General features: G+C 28.2%; 1 protein-coding gene and 1 long non-coding RNA gene across 6 annotated transcripts in view; one reads left to right on the plus strand and one right to left on the minus strand.

Annotated features, from left to right (window-relative positions):
* Positions 1-1,834: 1,834 nt before the first annotated feature.
* The window catches only part of Nplp1 (Neuropeptide-like precursor 1), a 348,625-nt gene continuing 326,748 nt past the window's right edge, over positions 1,835-23,711 (minus strand). For 2 of the 4 annotated variants that reach the window (XM_067052163.1, XM_067052162.1), the window contains exon 4: positions 14,214-15,558. In XM_067052163.1, coding sequence (XP_066908264.1) covers positions 15,516-15,558 — 43 coding nt within the window. In that variant the 3' untranslated portion in view covers positions 14,214-15,515. Of the gene's footprint in view, positions 2,132-14,213; positions 15,559-23,711 lie in introns of those variants that run through there. The other 2 variants (XM_014421104.3, XM_014421103.3) reach the window with 2 other exon arrangements.
* Positions 8,244-23,711, plus strand: part of LOC136796954 (uncharacterized) — a 326,124-nt gene continuing 310,656 nt past the window's right edge. Inside the window, exon 1 of one of the 2 annotated variants that reach the window (XR_010844743.1) lies at positions 8,244-8,398. This is a non-coding gene — a long non-coding RNA (uncharacterized lncRNA). Of the gene's footprint in view, positions 8,399-23,425; positions 23,621-23,711 lie in introns of those variants that run through there. The other variant, XR_010844742.1, reaches the window with a different exon arrangement.

Genomic DNA, 23,711 nt, shown 5'->3' on the forward strand with positions numbered 1-23,711 from the left:
AAACGTCGGCACATTAAAATAAGTTAGTCATACTTATTTGTGTTTCATTGACCGCACCCCCAACCATCTTCTCCTCACATATTACTTTTATATATAAAAAAAAGATGAAAATCTGATTTATATATATGGTGTAAGCACAGAATTATGTTAATGTAAATATCTCCACTTCTAACCTGCATCCAGCTGGGAACTAAGGGAGAAGATGTTCTGTAGAAATTCGTCTTCAAGAAAAATAGGGACCCCTGAGGCTAGCAGGATGAAAGTGTATAGCCTGGTCAAATACATACTACTGCAATGATAAGAGGGTCTTTGAAGGGATCTACTATATAAACATCCAGGGTATACAGTATTATAACGATGTTTATAACTAGTAGTTGTTCACTCGTGTAAAATAAATTGCACTCAAAAATATATACATGTTAACGACAATAATAGAACTAAAAATAAATAAGTTTACATATTTTAACGTTGTAAAAAAAATAAAAATTCAAACTTCTTTTTCCATTTTAATGTTGCTTCGACATACCACCCACCAAATTTTGGTGAGAATACAAATTTGAAACCTCAACTATAGGCCTTGTATATGTCCCTGTTGGTGTTCTAAAGGTAGCAACTCTTACAATTCTGTCTGTGCTAACCCTATCCAATGAACACATTTTCAAAGGGAACTTGGCTACATGATGATTACTACCTCTCCAATCGTAATGTTCTTGGAATTATTTGGAAATCAACATGCTCAAAAATGCTAAACCTCTTGCTGTTTTAACCATTGTAAAAAAAACAAAAAAAAAATTCATAATAAAATGGTTCTTATAATTTTGTATGCTTTCAAATGTTAGTCAAATAAATAGTTTCGGCTTGTCTTGGAAAACCAACATTATCTATCTTAACATTAAAATATCCCAAATATAAATTATTTAAGATGAAACCTTCTTTAGGTTTAAATAATCCATTTTTTATTAATAAATGAAAAGTGCTCAATGTATAGGTATCACTTTCTCAAAATATAACAAAAAAAATTAAATGAAAAGAAAAACAGGGCTAATACTATTTTCAATAATGAAAATTTGTAATCGACAAACAAAAAATTTAACAACCCATCATTGTTAAATTTTAATTTTGTTTAATTAAAAAATCATCAGTTATTTTATTAATTGATATTTTCTGATATGATAAAATGATTAATATAAATAATAAACCATTGTGCAATAACCTGAAATGTTTTTAAGTTGTATAATCCATTTCCATATAAGTAATAAGTAATAAATAAATTATACTGAAAGTATAATTTGATATAAAAAGTAGACAAATAAGTGTAACAAGGTTTAACAGAACCACCTGTCACATTATGGGTTAAGTTACACATTTATACAGTTTCACACTTACACATTCATTATTATAGACTTTAGTCATATATACGTAAGTTGCTTCTATTGTTGAAACTGTTTTCATTCAACATTTACACAGAAATCAGCAAACATCATAGCAAAAAAGTTAATGATTAGATATTTTTTCTAAGTAAATTTTTAATATTTAACAAAAAGAATGATTGATAATAAAAAAAAAAAGTTATTTCTTATTTCATCTATTCAAGTGGATTTCAAGGATGAAAAAAAATTATCTGTAATTAAAAAAATTAATGTATAAAACACCTGATGATTATAAGAAACTTTTATTTTTGATACATCTTATCATAATGTAAATTAACAAATAATTATCTTAATCAGGCAACAGTAAGAATTGAATTTGAATATGTAATACTAATTAATTTATTTAAAGAACATTTATTAATATAAAGCATCTATTTATAATTAATCAACATCAATGTTTATGCTTACTGATGTACAGCTATATAAATTGAAATTATAAATTTAAATTGCCTACATAAAAGTACCTATATTTAGGTGAAACATTGCCATACATATGTTAATATGTATTCAATTCAAATCGATTGATTTTAAACTATTTGTAACATAAAATATATATTATTTTACAATGCTTGAATCCAGTAGATTTTTTGTCAATTACAGGTGTCCAGATCTTCTTCTGCCAGAGTTTTCATGCCTTCCTCTGGAACGTGATGTAACCTTAGGCAGTCGACCACCAGGCATCTTCCCACGACCCCGCACCGCTGAAACACAATAAGCATTATGTAGAACACAATATTTATTTCTGTAAACATAAAATAGGATATTTTTTCCTTTTTGTGTTTTGAGAAATAACACTGTTTTATATTGGTATATTCATCATCAGTATTTAATATAACTTTATTATTAGTTTCTTAATTAGATATTACAGAAGAGAAAGAATGTCCCAATTCAGCTTTTACAAATTTTTCAGGAAACTAAAGTTTCTAAAACAAAGCCCTAAACATGATGTCAAAAATAATTTTTCATGATGAAATTTGGAAGGAATAGTTTTGAAGTAGTGTGGAATGTATCTAAGCCCTTCAAAAATTGAAAATATATATCTCAGAGTTTAAATAGAGCTTGAGGTGGCAATACTATTTTTTTACAGTGGAAAAAATTTAACCTACTATTGTTATAGAGAGTATAGGCTTTCCACTTCTCTAAATTAGTGTTGTAATGAAGTCATTCCCACAAGATTCAAATAATTTTATGTAATTTTGAAAATGTCAATGTAAATTAAATTGAAATTGTTTATTTGAATTTTGAATTAACATTATTCTCATTAGTAGTACACTTTAAGGTAAATCAACAAAAATCTAATGAAAAAAATTAGTAGTTGTAAATTAAATAAGTAAAAGTATTAAATTATGTAGGTATTTATAACAATATTACTTATTATAATATTAAAGCAGTAAAATAAAATGTTAAGTAATGTGTTTATTTCGTTTTTACATTTATTTTATTAGCTGCTTTTAGTTCTTCAAAGTAAGCCTGGTTAGCTGGCGCATAACGCAGTACGCACAGTACCACCTATACGCAGACGATCTACAAATTTATCTGTCCTTCCATCCCTCTGAAATGCTTGAGGCCATCCAAAAGATACAGGAAGATATTGACAGCATTAACGCATGGGTGTCTAACAATGATTTGAAGCTGAATGCCAAAAAAACAAAGGCCATTCTTATCGGTTCCAAGCGCCTCTTTTATACCCTCCCTTACTGTCCTCTACTATTCCTTAACAACCAACCGATTCACTTCTATCCTACAATAAAAAACCTTGGTGTCACCTTTGATCAACACCTCTCCTGGAATAACCTTATTTCCCAAATCACACGCAAATCCATAACTGTACTCAAACAATTCCTAAAAATCTTCCGTAATTCCATTCCTCAGAACACTCGTCAGCTCCTAGTATCCTCTCTCGTCTTCCTCCACTTTGACTACTGATCCTTGGTGTATGGAGGGCTATCTGCAGGACTAGAGTTGAGACTGAAGAGACTCATGAATTGCTTTGTAAGATTTATCATTGGGTTCCCTAGGCGCTCTCAAATCTCGTGCTGGTATTCCGAGTTGAAGTGGCTCTATCCAACCTCCCGAAGCCAATACCTTCTTGGTGTTTTTCTATTCCAAGTTCTTAAAATCAAAAAACCTACCTATATCCTAGAACTCCTCACTCTTCGTTCATCCATCCACTCATTAAACACCAGATCCCATCCAAATGATTTATATATGTCCTCCTATAGAACCTCCTTCTTTAGCAAATCCTTCGTCATAAGTGCAACCTCCCTCTGGAATTCTCTTCGCATCTCCATTTGCCAGTCCTCATCCATTCTCTCCTTTAAACAACACCTATTCCTTCATTTATTGAATAACCAAACCTCCACATCTTTGTAGTCAAATAAATAGGCAGGTATTTATTAACATTATAAACAGTAGTAAAGCCAATATACCAATGTAATTTCATTCTACTATTTGAAAATTTGTAAATGCTTGCCAGATAAAAATCTCACTATATGAACCATGTATTTATTCTTAGAGGACATATGTCCCAGAATAAAGTTATTTTTTCATTTCATTTCATAATGCTACCATGCTGTATTTGAAAGCTGAGCAATACACCTTCTTCCAACACAGTTTTAAGCTAAGAATAAATTCATTTTCTCCCTGTTTTGACTTCACCATCCCGTTTACCATAACAAAATCTATAATAATTGATTATCATCTCATTTTTGTGAAAAATCTATTTAAACCATTCTTTCCTAGAAGTATTCAATTTTTTAAAAAATCAACTTTGGTAATCTTTGTAATTCAGCAATGCTAGAAGAATTATTATAAGCATTTTCTTTAGAAATGCTTATTGCTTGACAAACAAGATTTAACTAAAATAATTCTTATAAACAATAATAATTGTTTGTTATATTATATTCAGAGCCTCTAAGCATCAAAAATACCAGTGTTAACCATTTTGCTCTATGCTTAATACTAAATGAAACTATTCAAACATTAATAAAAGTTTAATTTAAATAATTTAATAATAACATTAATTAAAACATAACAAAAATAACCAAAATTACAGTACCCTTTTCAGTATTTTAGCAAATATTTTAAAATCATCTTTGTTCCTATCATGGTTGTTTCTCTGAAAATGGCTGATGTAGTTTGGCTGAATTGTTGGATATGTTATTACAAAAACTGTTTTAAAATTTTTACACACCTTGGCTGATCTTCAACAAAGTGAATTGCTTAATTAAAGAGTACACACAAAAAGAAACTTATGGTAGGACAATCACTATTGGTACTTATACTTTTAACAGTTATAAAGGACACACTAGCCTACCTCTGCTTCACACCATGAATGGCTGACTCCTTTTATGAAGTAATTCATGGTAATAAGCAGGTACCAATAGGTGGTTTTGGTGTTATTAAATATTATGATAAGTAAACTAATCAAATCCCAGGTTTTTAAGATCTTCATTTACCCAGTTCTCACATAGTCATTGCTGACATGGATTGTTTTAAAACAGGAGAACGTGAGTGATTATTTCTGAGCTTAAGATTGTTAGCAGAATATTTAGTCTTGTAATATGCAATAATCTGAAAGTAAAATATTTATAAGGTTTCTATGTCTGAACCAGTATTTTCAGCTAAATAGGTTTATAACCAAGATGAATGAAAGAGAAATACCAAGAAAAACTTTTCAAGAATTTCTCCATACAACCAGAGGAGCCAGGCTGCCTCTGTATGTATGGATTTTATGTTAATATATGACATTTTTATTGATTCCAAGAGTTTAGAGGATCAGAAATTGGAGTGTGGTAATATAGAATAGAGCTTAAAGAAGGCTCTTCGAGGGGTAAGTAGTTCTCAGGACAAAAACTAAAAAAAAAAATTATTTTAAGCTTGCTTGAAACGGTTGCTCTTTTACAAGATTTTTTATCTTACTGAAGATATTTTATGTCAAAGGATAGTCTCATAGTATCTAGATTAGGATTTTAACCAGCACTATTGTTATATAAATATTTATAGTTATTAATGTTTTATAATATATTATAAGCAATTAATTTGGGCTAATATTTTGGGTGTTCCAAAGCTTGGATAAGTTCCTAGCTGAAAAATATCGGTGGTCTTGGATACTGGAAAAGGTAGCCGCTCATAACAATGATAGACACAAATAGCCCTTGGTATGTATTCGAAGAAGTTTTTAGATAGGCTAATGAGAACTTCACCTCCAGTTTTATGAAAATGTAGGGATCATTATTTACTGTATTCTGATAGTGTAAAAGAGAGACTATTCTTCTTTCAATAGTGATTCTGGATTGGCTGACACTGGAGGCTATACTTATGAGACCAGAAGGACAGCGAGGTACTTAACCCATAGACCCATATGATGTCAATTTGACTGAGGAAGGTATTATACTTCCTAGATTTCCCCAAAATTTACTTGTACCTCAGCTAAGTAATCAATCCAGGAATGTTAAATATTTTATGGCAGTTGATCTGACTTTTTGATCTATCTATCTGTATCATTTTTATATATTTGTAGTTATGTATATATTAAGATGTTCTCTAAATAAATTGTTTGGTTCTGCAGTGTTGGTGCCTATATAACCTTACACCATAATAAATTAGGATATAATTATTATAATTAATTTACTAACTGATGAATTGGAAATCACTAGACAAGCATCTGGATAAAAAATCCAATTCTAAAAGTTTTATTAGGACTCAATTGATCATTATCATTAATATAAATAATTTGGATAATCATATTTAGTAATTATTCAATGATTCCCAGCAAACAAATGCTTGAAAACAGTATTATGTTAACTCTTCTATAAAAAGTTATGAAGTTTAGAAAATTGATCAATTTATTTAAAAAATTGTTTAAAACTGTAGAAAAACAGTAAGTCCTACCAATTTATTGGAAAAAAATACATAGGCATATTTTACTGAAAGTTTTGGTTATTTAAATCTTTAATACATTTAAAATGATCAGCAATATGTTTTTCTGATTTCACCCAAAAAAAAAGATTAGTATAATTTAACTTCGAAATCCATACAGAGAAAGGGCAGAAAACAATAATATAAATAATTGTTGACATTATATACATTTTTTTTTCTTTGATCCTAGTGTGGATTGGAATCCTCCTACTTGTGTCTAATATTTTATATAGTCTGTTATTACCAAAATAAATTTCATTGAAACAGATGACATTATGTTAATAGCCCTTGTTAGTCAAATACCAAAGGATTTAGTAATTCTATTTGAATTACCCGCCGTTCAAAGACGTGAAATTATTGTTCTAACCTTCCTAATAAATCTTCCTAATAATTAATAAAAATTATAGCACGAACTGACTTATATCACAAAAGTTATATTTAATGTCATTTTACAATAACAAAATCATAGCTTATTTTTTGCTACTAATATACAAAACAAGCCCCAGCGGCGGGAACTTTAAAATTGCTACTTTCGAGTACTATTATTATTACTGCTTTATTTGACTAGAGCTGTCGACTTCCACTTGATCCGCTCGGTCAAAGGACTGAACAAAACACCAATGAATTCTTTTCAGTGGAAGTCGGGCCTATACTAACTTTTAGCATTTTAAATAGTGACGATTCCGCAGACACGTATTAGTGACAGAATATTTGTCGTATTTGAGCTGATAGTAGATACTACCGACCATCAAACAAATCCCGATATTATCCTAGATTACACGACCATTGTGGTTGCGATCACTATCACTATTAATGTCACGATCACCGTCATAATGATACTACCACTTTCAAACGGCCATTGGCTGGTAATAAAGTACTAAAATCTCTTTCTCTCTCTTCCCCCCAAAAAACAACAATATAAAATTGATCCGTAAGTGAATCTTATTGAATACATTTTCTTTATCAAAACAATGGAGAATCGAAAGAGTCCATAAAAATTCCTTTGGAGAAAATACTTTTTTGAAGTAGGAAGAGGACCAGTAATGGGCAAGTTCAGGTAGGGACAACTGCCCCCTCCTCCTTAGCAATGAACAAAAAAAAATGTTATTTTAATAAAAAATATTTTTTTTTCAAGAAAATAATTGTAATAACTAATAAATCACTGCTATAATTATATATAATTTTCATAAAATGTTGATTTCATTAGCCTTTTCTCCGTGTTGACCATCTGACCGTGTCTACGTGAACGACCATGGTTTGTCCCCCCCCCCCCACTCCAGTTTTGATCCTGGGACCAATGTGTATTAATACCAATAACCAGCCTTATAAAGGGTTATTATAAATTATGCTGTATCATAAACGAAAATTCACTTATTTCTATTATTTTCTCGTAGTATATTGGCGTGGAGTAGATTGATCATCCTTGGTCACAGATATAGTTTTGAATTTCCCGCCGCTGGAACTTGTTCTGTACAGACTCTTTTTCCTCTTCAGACTTTCTGTTTGCTAAATTACTTTTGTTCACAAGTTAATAAACTTTATAGTTAATTTTTATTATTACATTAAACAGAAAATTGCGCCGTTATAGAAAAAGTGTTCTTACACTATCATTGTTAATAGTTAGTAGTATAATTAATTTCTTAAAAATAACATAAAGTGAAAAAAACACATCCAATTTAATAGAATAAATATTGTTAATATATTTTATGTGTTGTAAAATGTATTCATTTTTTAAATTAATTAATTTGTGTATAATATTGAAAATCTAGAAATTGTTGGTTTGGAATATAGTACAGACTGTACCAGTTTTGGCGGAATTGTAATTATCTTCTCTAGTTGTTAGTAACTAAATCTTTCTTGCCCGTTTTCAGCAATTATGGTTGTGTTTTTCGATACCGTATTCCTTTGTGTACATTCATTTTAAATCTTTTCAAATGTTAAAATAGTGAGGTATTTTCGTGGTGGACATCCGGTTTCTTATTTTATGATCGATTTGGTTTAACAAAGAGACCCAAGTTAACTTCAAGAATCTGCCATCTTGGAATTTGGTAAGTAAAAAAAAAAAAAATTCAAATTGCTATTAAAATTCCATTCCTAGTTCGAATATATGCAATAAACCAATTAAAACAATTAATGATACATCAACTGTATTATATGATTTGTTTGCTTTGTAATTGCTTGTATCATACTATTATTTTATCTGTCTGAAGAGTATCCACTCCACACTTCTTTCTTTCTTTTTACTGTAGCACAAGTATTTGATTTTATCATGTTTAAGAATTTAAAGTGATATATTAAAACCGTAAATTTAATTAACATTTGCAAGTATATAATAGATGCATCTAAAAGAAAATAAATATAAGAAGATGGTCAGGGTTGCGGTCAAAAAAAGAACAAATCGTTTATAACTATCTAAAAGAAAATAGTTTACCAGTTCATACATGCCACTCCATGGCGGCTGGGGATGTGTAAAGGGTCAACCATTGTAATTTTTTTTTATATATATATAAGGATTAGCTAAGCCAACAACAAATTTACAATTAAGGGGGTCTTAGGGAGAAGCGTCTGGTGGAGCCGCACTAGCAATTGTGCTAGTAGAAGCCTCTAAGAATAAAGAATATGTAATTTTGAATAAAAAAATTGTTTATTACAGTTTCAGATGAAATAAAAACAAGAAGTGATTTATTACAGTTTACAGATTAGCCAAGATATGTTGATTTGGTATAGAGAGGTGGTAAAGCTATAAGATTGGGTTCATTGATAATATGGAGGCTTTGCATTAAAAGTTTGCACAGGTTTAGCTGACTCTGACAAAATGAACAACCATAAATTTTAGTTAAATTAGATTATATTTTAGTTTAATAATTTTTAAAAAAATGTGAAACAAATTGAAAATTATCCATAATAATGTATGTTTTTTTGACAGAAATTTAGCTTATTTTGTAAAAACTAAATTTAGTTTTTTTTTTTTTTTTTAACAGCTTAACTAAATATTGATTTTAGCTTAAGAGGTGGTAGCATATTTGATTTTTGTATAAATCATGTGATACAAAACAGTGTTCAAATGTGATTTGCAAACTCGTGGTGGTCTATTAAAACATTTTTGAAGATTTATGAAGGCCAAAAATTAACCATTATATATAAGCAATTAATCAATCAAATAAGTTTAGGAACTATTGGAAGATTGTTGATTGACCGTGTGTAGTTATTAAAAGATAGATAGTCAGGGTGAGGTCAAAATAACTCAAATAGTAAGAATTGATTATGAGATAAAGTTTTCCCACAGAATGAATAAAAGCTAAAGAATATTGGCATTACAGCATACACCATTTAAATAAAGCCAGCGTTCTTTGACTTTCCTTCATTCTGTTAGCCCAGATGATTGCAGCCCTCCAATCTAGGCCAAAAAGTTGGTTTTTAATAAATAGTTTATTTACTATTTTGAATTATTTTAACTGTACTCGGACCATCTTTCTTTTTGTACGTTAAGGAACCTACAAAACGTTCTTGTTGATCAACTTCCTGATTAATTGAATTAATGTTGATAAACTTCCTTTTATGTGAAGTCATTAAAATTACTCATCAGAATTTTAATAAATTAACAAGTTGTAGCTGTTATAATTGGTTTTTTTAGTTGTTTACTTATTTTTATTAATCAACAGTTTTTTTTTTAATAGTTAATGGAGACATTTTAATCTTATTATCTATTATAATTAGCAGTATTTTCTTATGAATTAGTTATTAAAACTAACATTCAATTTCTATAGTGTTAGCCACAATAATATTTCATCAAAAAAGTGTCACTAGTATCTTAAATGTAAAAAAAAGTAAGGTATGGAATCTGTTAAACTAAATGAAAAATTAATATCAGATTTGACCTTATTTCTATTTCATGCCCAAAGAGTACACCTGCTTTGCTCAAAGGAGTGCATGAGATTTTTTTTATTATTAATCTAAAGATGGTTTAATTTTTATTTTTGTCAATTAATAATTAATTTAATTGCATCAACATACGTATGACTGTTCATAACTGCAACAGTCTAATTAAAATATAATTTCTAATTTTGAAATTACTGACTACCGATTTTAAGTTGTTTGACAAAGTTGAAAAAAAAGGAAAGAGCCTAGGCCTATCCGGACCCTGCTTATGTACGACAATGGTCTTTGTGATAGGAAAGGATGGTTATTTAATTTCAATTGTATTGAAAGTTATATAATGAAACCCTTCTTCTTATTTATATATTTGTTAGTGCTGTATTATTTTTCTAAATCCAATATCCCCAGTATTCATTTCTTCTGCTTAGTTTCTTTGTTTTATTAAGGTTTTAACTCTGTTCCCCCCAATCCTCTGGATTATAGACCACAAAAGAGGTTCTTCTAATTACAATACTACCCTATCTTATATATTTCACTAATTGTTTTCCCTGTTGCTCTGCTCATATATTTCATTTCAGCTCTATCAATTTGACTGACATACCAGCACAACTGCCCATACACTCAACTCGTAGACTCTAGCCGCAATGGCACAATCCTTAACTGTGCCTAGTGATTGGAAGATATATAGTTTTATAAATTTGTACCTTTACATCTTTTTCTATCTCACATTGATCAACTATGTTATTTTTATTTAGTACTATTGTCAGTTTACCTTTGTATTATTTTTGCTACTTTTTGGTCAACCCTATAGTAATGTATACAATAGTTCTTAAGTAGTTATAATATTTTTTCTAGCATCTCTCTGTTACAGAAAAATAAATGTACATAAACTACATGTACATTTTCTTCTTTGTTTTCTGAGAGGGCGAAACTTTGCTTTTTGAGTTGCTTATTGACATTCCTTTTCATATGACCTCTTCCTCCCAATTCACCAAAATTTGTTAAAACTTTCCCTTTGTATCTGATATTTGGACTGCATTATTTTTATGTAGGAGGTATTTGACGAAAATCGTTAAGATTTTCCTTTTTTTTTTTTTTTTTGTCCTCATGGATCATTGTCTTACAAAAGCAGATTTTATTTCTCATCCATTAGTTTAATTAATAAAGAAGGGCTGAGAGTATCTTTATGCCTGACTGTTTTATTAAATGAAAATGGTTTAGCGTCCTCACTATTAACTCTCATGACTCCTTTTGTATTGCTATGCATAGATTTTGTTGGCAATAATAATTCTGCTGCTATTTTTTTTTGCTGTGGAGGCATTTTATATTCAATACTTCTTGGCAAAAATTCAAATGGCAGCTCCCAGGTCATAGAATCCATAAAATATTCTTGTCTTGTCTCAGGCCTTCTCTAAAGACAAAAATGTGGTTCTAGGTTTGTCTCTAATTTTCAAAAATTTATAAAATGGCATTTTAATTTTTTCTAATGTCTTACATAATATGTATATGTATGTATATATCTGAAATGTTTGTTAAAGTAGTCTTACTGTTCTTCAAAAATAATAAATGAAAAAAGGAATCAAACCGATTGTGACCTGAGTGTAGTGGAGGGTCTGTCTTATAGGGTCATTGGAATTCTCACAATTGCTAAAAAATTTCTCACTACCTTGATATGCTTGAAACCTTTAGAAAATTTTTTAAAGGTTTTTCACCTCCTGCCATCTGCTCCTGCAGCTTTGTTTATTTTGATTTTATTATACAATATAAAACTTCATCTTTTTACATAGCATTAATTTTTTTTCATGGCATCCCAGTGAGGGCTATGGTACATTTGCTTAACATATTCCTTAATGAAACCGCTAAGGTATTTGTGCTTTTGTTGATCCGAAATATAATCTATTCAAGAAATCGTATGTTCTCATAGTACAAGAGCCGGGAAGAAAAAAAGGCAGTTATCTCACCCGAATTTTTGATTAATTTAATGAAAACTATATATAATTAATAGTCAAAATTGATGAGTCTGCCAAGTATAGGTAGGAGGAATAAAAAATGGGGATAAAAAAGGAATAAAAAAGGGCTGTTTCAAAACCTTAAAAAACACTAATATTTCATTCTGAGTTCTATATCTTAAAAACTACCAAGAACACTAAAAAACCTAGGAGTACATTATTTAAAGAAGAGTAAATTTGCTAAAATATTAGCCCTAAATGAGCTGTTTACATCCAATAGTTCTCGAGATAAAGCGTTTTAAAAATAAAAACCTACTGCAAGATTAGTAGTTAGTTAATTTATTTTGAGAAATCTATATCTCAGGAACTATGTGACGTATAGGTGTCTATTAGCACTCAAATTAAAGCTAGTATAATGGACTATAAAAATTTTTATTACCTTTACCTTCGTAGGAATAGTATTTTTCATGATATTTGCTCAAATAAATTGAATTATAGTTGTTCGGACAATAAATTTGATTTATGAAAAACTTTATTTCAGAAACCATTTGACGTACAGATGTTAGCCAGCGCTTAAATTAAAGCTAGTTAAATTTACTATAAAATAGTTAATAATGTTTATCTTTGTAGGACTAGTAGTTTTTATGATATTTGACAAAATAAACTCACAAAATGTTAATTTCTAGTTGTTCGTATAAAATGTTGGATTTTTGAAAAAATATATCTCTAGATCCATAAGACGCACATATGTCTGCCAACACTCCAAATAAAGGAAATTTTACTTACTATAAAGTAGTTTAGGACACTTATCTTCGTAGGGGTAGTAGTTTTTATGATATTCACATATAAATATAAATTTTGCAAATAAAATTTGTCCGAACAACTATAAATCAATTTATATTAGCAAATTTCATAAAAAATATTACTCCTATGAAGATAAACTTCATAAAATACTTTATAGCTCATTAAACTAGTTTTAATTTGAGTGCTAATTGACATCTGTACGTCAAATGGTTTTTGAGATATAGATTTTTCAAATTAAATTCACTAACTACTGATCTTTCAGTACGTCCCATACAACATTTTTATGAAATGTTGCTTTTTAAAAAGGTATATCTCGAGAACTATTCAACGTAAATAACTCTTTTAAGGCTCATATTTTAGAAAATTTGCTCATTTTTAAATGATGTTCTCTTAGGTTTTCTTGTGTTGTTCCTACTTTTTAAAATATAAGGCTCTGAATGAAAAATTAAATTTTTTTATCAGTTTTAAACAGCCGCCATTTTTTATTCCCTCTACATATACTTGACAGACTCATCAATTTTGACTAGTAATTATACATAGTTTTCATTAAAGTAATCAAAAATTGGGATGAGATAACTGCCTTTTTTCTCCTCTTGGGCTCGTACTATCATCTCATATATCTCCAATTAGCCTTTCCCTTTTTTTTGTATTGAGAAGCTTTACAGTTTGTCAGAACTATAATTCACTTTGATATTTAAGTATACAAAATATATTTTGAAAACTTACTTATTTTGTTTAAAATTCATTGATTTTATGTTGCAAAATTTCAGAAAAAAAGTGTAATACAGTGTGGTTTTGATCATTTAGTTGGTTGTTATTTTTTTTTCTGTAATTGCTCTCATTTGTATTATGAAATAGTTATGTTCATTAGTTGAAGTTATAAGTACGAATATTTAAAACATCCTGTATTTTGTAAAGGTAGTAATTAATAAATTGTTGCTGATAGCTTATTGATCTTATTTAAATGTGTTGTGTAGTATGTAATAAAATATGTCTCTTGGTACATGATAATGTTTATAAGAGAATTTCATGCACACTATAGTGATTATAATATTTGGATTCCTACTACTAACCTGTTACAAAGTTGACCAAGGCTCATAAATATTTATTTATGCCAGAATTGTTTAAAAGTTTTGCCATCATTAGAAAATGTTTAATGATCTCAGAAGGATAATACAAACTATTAGATTTGATAATAATTTTATTTAAAACAGTAATTAAATAAATAGGTATAGATTTAATAGAAACAATAAATATAAATCTATTTGAGTAGTACATTAAGATTTTTTAAATATTTCAAATATAATTTTTCAAGAAGGTTCAATAAATAAATTATTCTATTACCTATATTTAGGGTAGGTAGCTCAAATAAAGGTACTGTTTCTGAATTAATGCTGGATATATAATATGTATATTTAATCATAAAGCATACACCTATTGGAAATAATTTGTCTATATAATTAAAAAAACAGCATAATGTAACTAATACATAGAAACTATAATTTACGGTTTTACAATATGAGAATAATAATGCTTAGCAAAATAATTTGTAATTTTAATGTCGTTCACAGCAACACATATATTGTCTTAAGGTACAGAAATGTTTCATTTGTCATGTTATAGCAGTAATGGAAGAAACATTAGTTTGTTGTAATTTAAAAGTTAGCACAATAAAAGTTATTGTCATAACCACCAAAACAGTTATGCTTAGTACTGGCTAAATTCTTTAACAGATAGACATGGGTTTTCATTATCAATATAGATATATTTATAATTTTCCTACCACAAGTACTTAAATTTATATAATGGTATTTTTTTCAGGGGGAAAAGGTACTATATCCACTTTTCTTATCTCATAAAATTGATCAACCGATTTTCCACTAATTTTAAAGAACATTAATTTAAATTAAATGTAATATTTGGCACCATTCATTATTGAGCAGATTTGTAAATTTTTGTTGAAGAATTTCAATTTGACAGTGGTGTAAGTTTTTTTCAGAATATTATAAAATTCATTTATGACTCATTTATTTTAGTAGCTGTATAATAATGAATCTTATGAAATCAATAGATTAACAATTTGAATTTATTATCAGATAACTGTTTATTGATATCAATATTTTCACAGATAGGAACATGTCCACTCACATATACATTGTGAAATGTTTACAATGTACAGTAATAATAAAAAAAAAGTCAAAAAAATCACAATTTTACATCTAAGTCATTATTAAAATTAGTAGTTTGCTTAACCTAGATCAGCAGTAATTTAAAATGATAAGTTTACATAATTATAATAGTCTATTAAAAAATAACAAGTCATGAAGCTTTATGCTTTTGAAATTTCATAAGGAATAATTTAAAACACCAGGACAAAGATAGGTGAAGCACTTGTTCCCATAAGTAGTTATGGTGGTTATTTATATCAAATTGTAGGTTTGGTGGTTGAGGTTTAGATGTTTAGACTATTCGGTGACCTCCTCTCCTTCTGCCTGAGTTTTCATTGTGCCTTCCCCCCCTGGAGCGGGAAGATACTTTAGGCAGTCGACCACCAGGCATCTTGCCACCTCCCCTCACCGCTGAAATTTTAACAAATTCATTAATAATATAATGAGAAACATAATAACAAGTTATTTATTTAAAAAAGTTCATGAGTTTAACTACAAATCAAATGAAAGTGTGAGTACATGACAGAGATAGAAGCTATCATGATTTTTTATATTGTTTGATTTTCCTTGAACTTGATATGGCTCATGCTAAAGGAAAAATAAATTATTTAAATGTTTAAACAGAAAAATCAAAATACAAAAATATTGTTTTTTAAAAATTTAAATTGACAGATTGTGTTTAAGTTTTTTATATCTGGGTTCGGGAGTAATTATAATGTTGATTGATTGGTTTTGTTTAAATTCATAGAATTAATTAATAACAGTTTTTAACTAAAAGACTTGATTATTCAACAGCAATATGATTTATATAACTGTTTTGATGGCTCAAGAGACGAAAATTAATGGTAGGAAGTGTGTCAGAAAAATTTAAAAAGACTTTAATATAATAAACTCGGAAACTTTTTTTCAATTAAATAAATTAGAATATTTGAATGGGAAATTAGCTATAGAAAAAATCCTAATTAATAAATTATTACATAAAATTCTTATAAAAGTAATCAATGTTTAACTTATTTAAAATATTTATTAATTATTTCATAAATTGGGAGCCTTTTAAGGCAAAGAATTTAGGAAATTAGCGTACTCACAGTTTCAATTTAATAACAAGAAACCTCAACAAAGTAAAATATTTAATTATTATTATTCATTGATAGATGACTTTATGTCAAATCAAAAAGGAGATGGCCCAGGTTGCTGTCAAAAAATAACAATAGTTCATAATAGAAAGTTATCATTAATTTTACTTATTATTTTTCTATTAAATAATTACTTAATTATTATTATTCTTTTATTCCTTCCCCTACTATATTTAATTTGATATTAAAACATTAAATTAACCTTTTATTCAACCAGTACAATCAAATTTAGTTCTTATAGGATTTCTCCTCATGAAATCCTTTTAATTTATAATATATACCTACTGCTTTTTTAAGAAGAATTGATTCATGAAATAATGAGTTTTATTTAGGGCCATTGACTATATAACAACCTCAATAAAGTATAATTCCAAAATTTAACCTTCAAGAAAATGGATTTAAAAAAATTTTATTCTAGAAATAGAAATCATTTTTGCTTAAAACCGTATCTAAATAAAGAATAGACCATAATGAATCATCATGAAATAGTTTAATTGCATAGTAAGCAAAAATGGGTTTCAATGTCAAATAAAAATCTTTGAAATCCATTTAACCTTAAAGTAAGATTTTTTAGTTATGCTTGTCTTGCATATATATCTTCTTAAAGATAGATTTTTGAACTATACTTGAATTTTTTGAATTATGCTTTGAGGTTGTGATATCAAAACCGAAAGTAGATAACATAAGATTAATTAATTTACAAATATATGAATATAATATATATACAAGGTCTTAGTATTAAAAACATTTGACCTACTGTTTATTTATTTAATATAACTATTATTTAAATTAGAATAAAAATATTCATAAATCAAAAAAAAATTCATAATATGGCAAAACTTGAAAAAAAATTCTGGCTTAAATAAAAGTATTCATTGTTTTATGGTATAACTAACTCTTCAACCACTCAATCATTGATAAGGAACTGTTGTGTTTAGTGCTTTGGACATATATGTTTGAATTCATGTTCCTACGGCAATATAAAATTTCAAAACTCACACTCATAAAAAAAAAAAAAAAAAAGATTTAAAAATAATTGTTGTTAGTAGCAATAAGCATATACTTAAAGTGCATATAAAAATTCCATACTATGTAAAACTTAAAACTGTAAAGCTAGCTTTAGTAAAAATAAAAATCTTTAATATCAGAGTTTACTAGAATATAAGTTTCATGCTTTTAGATTAGTAAAAAAATTAAAATAAAAACATAACAAATAGACTTGAAATGGAGATGAAATAGTTTGAGATGATTTTACTATCATTAAATTAATTTTTAAGAATTTGCACAAATATATATAAATAAACATTGTTAAAAATGTTACAAAGATATATTGGATTTGTGTTTTAATATTAGATTTACGTAGTTGGAGCATCAATAAATCCCTTTCAACAATTTTAATATATTTAGATTCTCACAGATTTTAACAAGAACTGGACATTTGTTTGTAATTCTTAAGTTAAAAGATAAGAAGTTAAAATCAATGTTATGTGAAATCATCACTTGAGGAATTGTACTGTCATAAGCCGGACACTCATAAATGTCAGTGGGTTTATAAAAATCATTGATTGTAAATTTAATTTTTATTTTAAATGGTATCAATTTTGTTTCCCTAGAATTATATTTGAAAACCAATTTATTCCTCTTGATTAAAGATATTATTTATAGTTAATATGTTTTTTACTCCTCTGTGCTTTTATTTCTAGATTCTTAACCCGGAAGAGGTGTAGCCTTGAGCGGATGCTCACATAGGGAAATAAAGGTCTATATTCTCCTAGTATTTCATCAGTTTTGTTTATACTTTTGTCTACCTTCCGTTGACCCTTTGAAGTTGACAATATAGCTAGTTTATGTTACTCCCTCTTTTTCCTCCCCACCTGTACTCAATTTAGTTTTGCTCTGGCCTCCTGATAACGGTAAGACTGAGCATTTCTCTCACCAGTACACTCCTGACTTGGCATCTTTTTTTTTTTTTTTTCATTTGAGCATTTGGCTCACTTGGACACCTGCATTTCTTATTTTAGATCATAGGCCGAGGAGGCATGAAGATCTTAGATCGTTTACGAAATCTTGATTCTTCAGGCCCAAAGCTACAATTCACAATTACAATTTCAAATTGCAATGAAAGTAGTCGTAAAGATTTTTATCATCACATCCAATTATATAAATAGAGTAGTAAAAATCATCTACCATAAGATAAATACTCATGGAACACCTCTTAGGGGACAAAAAAGTAGGACACTCCTGCCAGGTTAATGCTCTGTTAAATTATTTAAAGTGAAGATGAACTAAAGAACTTTTATTGACATATAAAAAAAGAATGAAGGCTTCTGGTATAAATGAAAATTTTATTTTGAAAGAACAAAGCATTAAATAATCTACATAATGTATTGGGTAAAATTGTTTAAATGTATTATATGGGGTGTTATTAAATGTTGTACCTAAAATATATCTTGGAAACCCTGGTGTTGATTCTAAATCTCTAATGTGACATAAAATTCCTTATTAATTCCCTGATTTTCAATTGTTTTATTTGAAATTAAACATGTAGTATTGAAATTAAAAATGTATTAAAATATAAATAATTTTGTGAATAATAGATATCATCGATTGTTTTGGGACAATTTGTAAAACATAAACTTTTTCCAAGAGAGATTAGACTTCAGGGGAAACATAAACAATTGATAAGTTTTAAAATGATGTTAATTCCGATAATCTCAGCTCCGCCTTACTGATGAGTGGAGAGGGAACATAGTTAGTTTTAACATTTATTGTATATAACTTTATTTTTTAAATATTTATCCAATGACATAAGCAAATTTTATGAGATATTATTTTTGGAAAAGAATGATGGATTTTGTAGTTAAAAAGTCGAGAAATATCATAATTGAGGTGTAAAAGAAACCTCTGAGTTTCCTCTTATTTGTTTTTGTACTCTGTATGTTGTTATAGATCATGTTATATTTTCTTCAGTTTAAGATCTGATAAACAGATCTTGTCAGTGCACTTTAGACCTGGATTATCTGAATTGCTGTCAATGAGCATGAATTGTTTTCATGATTTAATAAATCTCAATCACTACTAACTGGCATCCTCCCCTCTTCAAATTGTATTAATATTATGGTTATTAAATTTGGAGCTTAATTAATATTATACACAATCATGTAGAAAATGACTCATATAATTAGGCTCTCTTTTCTTCTTAATTAATTTAAATTTGAATATAATAGTTTATTACTCTGATACCTCTGTAAATATGTAGTTTTTAGTGGTTTCCATTTTAAGTGTTCAAAATGAAATAATTTTTTTTTTTATTCAAATAGTGACTTTTATTTTGAGTGCTTATAACATTATATCAAAAAGAGATACCTGATGTAATAATGTCTCTTTTATCTTCTTTTGAAAAATTATTCAGTCCTAAACTCATAAAGGTATTCTGAAGTTTTAATCCCCCTAGAGATCATTTTACCATTTTAAATATTTACCTAATTTTTAATAAGGTTTTTGCTTTAGCTTTTATTTACAAAGTATCCATGTTTATTCAATGCTCATTAGAGCTATATTAGCTGAAGCTTAAAAAGGTTTCCTTAATATTAAACACACTTTTAGAAATGAGTCCGATATCTTTTTCCATAGTTAATAGCTATTTAGCCGTGGTTAATAGCTAGTAAAATTATGATTATGAATATTTGAAAGCAATGCTATAAACACAATAGCACTTCAAAATTAGATCAGTACTTTCTTTTAAAATTTCTTTTAGTGAAATCTATATTTGCATAATATTTTCTTAAATATGGCATTTAATGAATTATTGGGAAGTTTTGACTTTTAACACTGAAAGCTTTTTATGCGGAGCTCACTTTCAAAAGATCATAAGTGCAAAGTGTAAATTGTTTCATTAAGGTGAGAGTACTAGTGAAATAACTATCCAAGTTCTCGGCATAAATTATTAGATAAAATAAGCAACAAAATTATCATAATGGGAATATAATTATCTCCATCCAGTACTTTATGACAGTGCTCAACAAACTTAACAAGATAATGAACCATTAGTACCATAAATAGCTTGGGAAAAATTTATGAGCCATAGTGATAATTTGATAAGTACATTTATATAAATAATATTTCCATATGTTATTCACATATATGTATGTAAGTATTTTAATGAATGTAATTAATATGCGAGTATTTCCAAAAAAAGTTTTATGGAATCAAACTTTTCATTGGTTATTTACTTCAGCAATTAATTATTAATAGAACTCAATTCGGAAAATTTTGATCTCACAGGTTCAGTCAAATTAAACATAGGAAGGGGGAGTCAATTCTATTTTTTTAAATGTGTTGTGGGGGTCTAAATCAACAGTGAAAACCAAGTTTACAACTCTGAAACTATGCACCTGGTAGATTAGCTTGTCTTATTTTTTATTTAAAAAAAGTTTGAAATGGGCTAAAAAAAAGTCAATATAGTTTTCTACAGTTTGACATCAAAATGAGCTTGGCATGACCGTTAATTTTTAAAATACTGCCCTTCAAAAATTGAACATTTTCTTTAAAAGCCAAAAAATCCTATATAAATTTTCTGAAATATTTTGAAAAATTATTGTTCTACCAGAAAAGTCATATGAAATGAATTTAAAGTAAATCTATTTAGCATTGATTTCAGCCCATAAGAAAATGTTTAAAATGGTTCTCTTAAAAATAACAGATATACTAGAACATTGAAAAGTAGTTTTTAAGAGAAATAAAATATATGTATATATGTCTATTCAAGTGGTAATTATTACATTCGATGGAAAAAACAACATAAAATGCAAACCACAGAATCCAAAGAAAGAATTGCATTGAAAACTAAAAAAACAATCGACTTTTAGTTATAAAAATTAATTGTAATAAAATGTACACAAATTAAATTAAAGATTTACAGAATCCTATAAATGGTTATTATTTTATTTCTTTTCTTAGATCAATAGATGCATTGTTCCTCAACATTCTCTCAAACTGATCCAGAGGATCATTGGATTTTTATTCATAATCGAGATTTGCTGGAATATAGGATTTTTTTGCATTACATATATGCCACAATGTAGTGGTTTCACTAGTCAGCCCACTCCTTCGAATATTGGACATGGCAAAACACACTCTCGTTCCCAGCATAATCCTTTTATATTGTTCTTTTTCTTTGTCTAGCTATTAAGTTAGTGAGGATCCAGGGTACTCCAAGCTACTTATTACTTCGAAACTGTTATTTCTCATTATTTGATGTCTTTGGGGATGGGCTTGTTTCTTGCCCCTAGGGTTTTCTTGTGATTGATTTCTAGTTGTTGCTTCAGTTTCAAAAATTTGAAGACATATTTTAAAAATTTAAGAGACCTTCCAATAATAGACATGTCAAGATAGGTAGTAAGCTTTTTGGTTTTATTAAAGATTTTCCTGCCTTTGGAGTATGCCAGTAGAGAGGGAGAGCTGTATTAATGTTTTTGTGGGTGTTCCTGCCTGTGCCCAATCCTAAAATCAAAAGGGTTGTAGAGAATTCACTTTTCATTCCATGTTTGATATTTAACATTTTAACATTCTTTATCAACTCAGCCGATTTTTCTGTTTCTGCCATTGCCTTGTGTAATTCATTCCACATGAGAGTATCATTTGCTGAATAAGAAGCGGTGAATATCCTTTGAACTTGAAAGAACTGCTTAAAACTGCGAAGTGTTTGACTGTCTAAAAATTGATGTTACAAGATGAATCTCATTAGCTTCTGTGAATTCTTTGTTGATTTCAATTTAATAATTCACATTTCAACCGTTTTTTTAGTATGACAATGTTGTCCTGTTCTATACAGCAGGTTTGCATTTTATATTTACTCTCTTTATTAGAATAATAAAAAAATAATATGGTCACAAAGGTCTTTCAAAACTAAAAATTTGGTTCTTTACTATTGATTTAGGACCTCATAACAAATAAAAAATTAAACTTAAATTGTACACACATAAATATGCAATTTGACTAGACTCAAGAACTTATTTTATTTTTTAAATGAAATAACTTTCTACCAAGATGAAAACGCAATACCTTACATAATAAATTAGTAATACTATATGTTAAATGCAGCGCCTGTAGGTATTAGAAATTTATGTTAGTTATATGCCTCGGATATTATTGCAACTTTGACATACTGTAAGTGTCACTTTTAAATCATCAATTTGCTACTTCTCCTCTATTTTATAAAAAAAACTATATTTATTGAAATATTTCGATTGAACTCGTCACATCTATGTAGGATCAAATGGTCTCTGATATTAGTTAAACCTTAATTGTTTATTTTTCAAGACTCTTTAATTGTGTTTATTTTAAAAATTAACTATTTTCCATTGGCAGTAGTGATAATAATGTATTGAAATGAGATGGATGAATTGTCCAAAAAACAAGTGGATAAATATTATTATTAATAAAAAATATGATAAATATTCAAATGGATAAATATTATAATTTAAAATCTTGATGAAATGAAATAACTAAAAAAAAAAAAAGATACATCGGCCAGGAATCGAACCTGGGTTACCTTTAAACAAATTCTACCACTAAACTACCGATGCTACATTAGAATTGGTCTATTATATAATACAAGAGCCACGGTTAAAAAAACCGGGTTTTATTATTACTTAAATGAAAACTATGTATAATTACTAGTCAAAATTGACGTCGGATTTTTTGATTTGTGTGTTAATTTCTGCATCATTCTAGGTAATTAAAAAATTTATTATTTTAAAATTTAAGTATTTTTTTCGACATAAAACTTTTGAAAAAATAGTCTTAATTGCGTATATCCTTCAATCTATGCCTTAGGTGTCTTCTTGTCGGTCAGCATAGTTTTAAATTGATTCTTTTATCGTCAGGTCCTATAATTTTGCTTTCACTTCTATCACCGTTGCGTGTTATGCCATCAGCTGTGTTTAACGAGCACACTTTGAGGGAGCTTGTTTTGTTTCGTGTCCATTATTTCTGCAGGTTGTTCTTTCATGTAACTCGTTATATCTGGTAAAAACTTAAATCTTTTTTCTTTATGCTTAGTGTAGTAGTTATATTACTAAAAGGAACTGCAAGTTAAATAAAATAATAGCATTCAGGTTTCGATACGGTAATTTAAAATGCAAAAGTATTTGTATATTTTTTTTTGTTATTAATAGATACATGGTGTGCGCATGCGCTAGTTAGCAAATGAACATATGCTACCTCGTGTCCCACAATAGACTATTTTTTCAGTGAACTAAAATAAAAAATAGTAGTGAAAAAACAGTGTCAGTGAAACAATAAGTGATACTGCTCACATGAGAGCTAAAATATAGGTGAGTTGTCGCTTATTTATTAACTTTAAGTGAATTGTGTAAACGTTCCTTAATACCAACAGCAGCCATAGACTCGTATTAGAGATAACAA

This window comes from Halyomorpha halys, unplaced genomic scaffold (assembly GCF_000696795.3).
Source record: "Halyomorpha halys isolate HHAL.00 unplaced genomic scaffold, Hhal_1.1 Scaffold303.1, whole genome shotgun sequence".
Taxonomy (NCBI): Eukaryota; Metazoa; Arthropoda; class Insecta; order Hemiptera; family Pentatomidae; genus Halyomorpha; species Halyomorpha halys.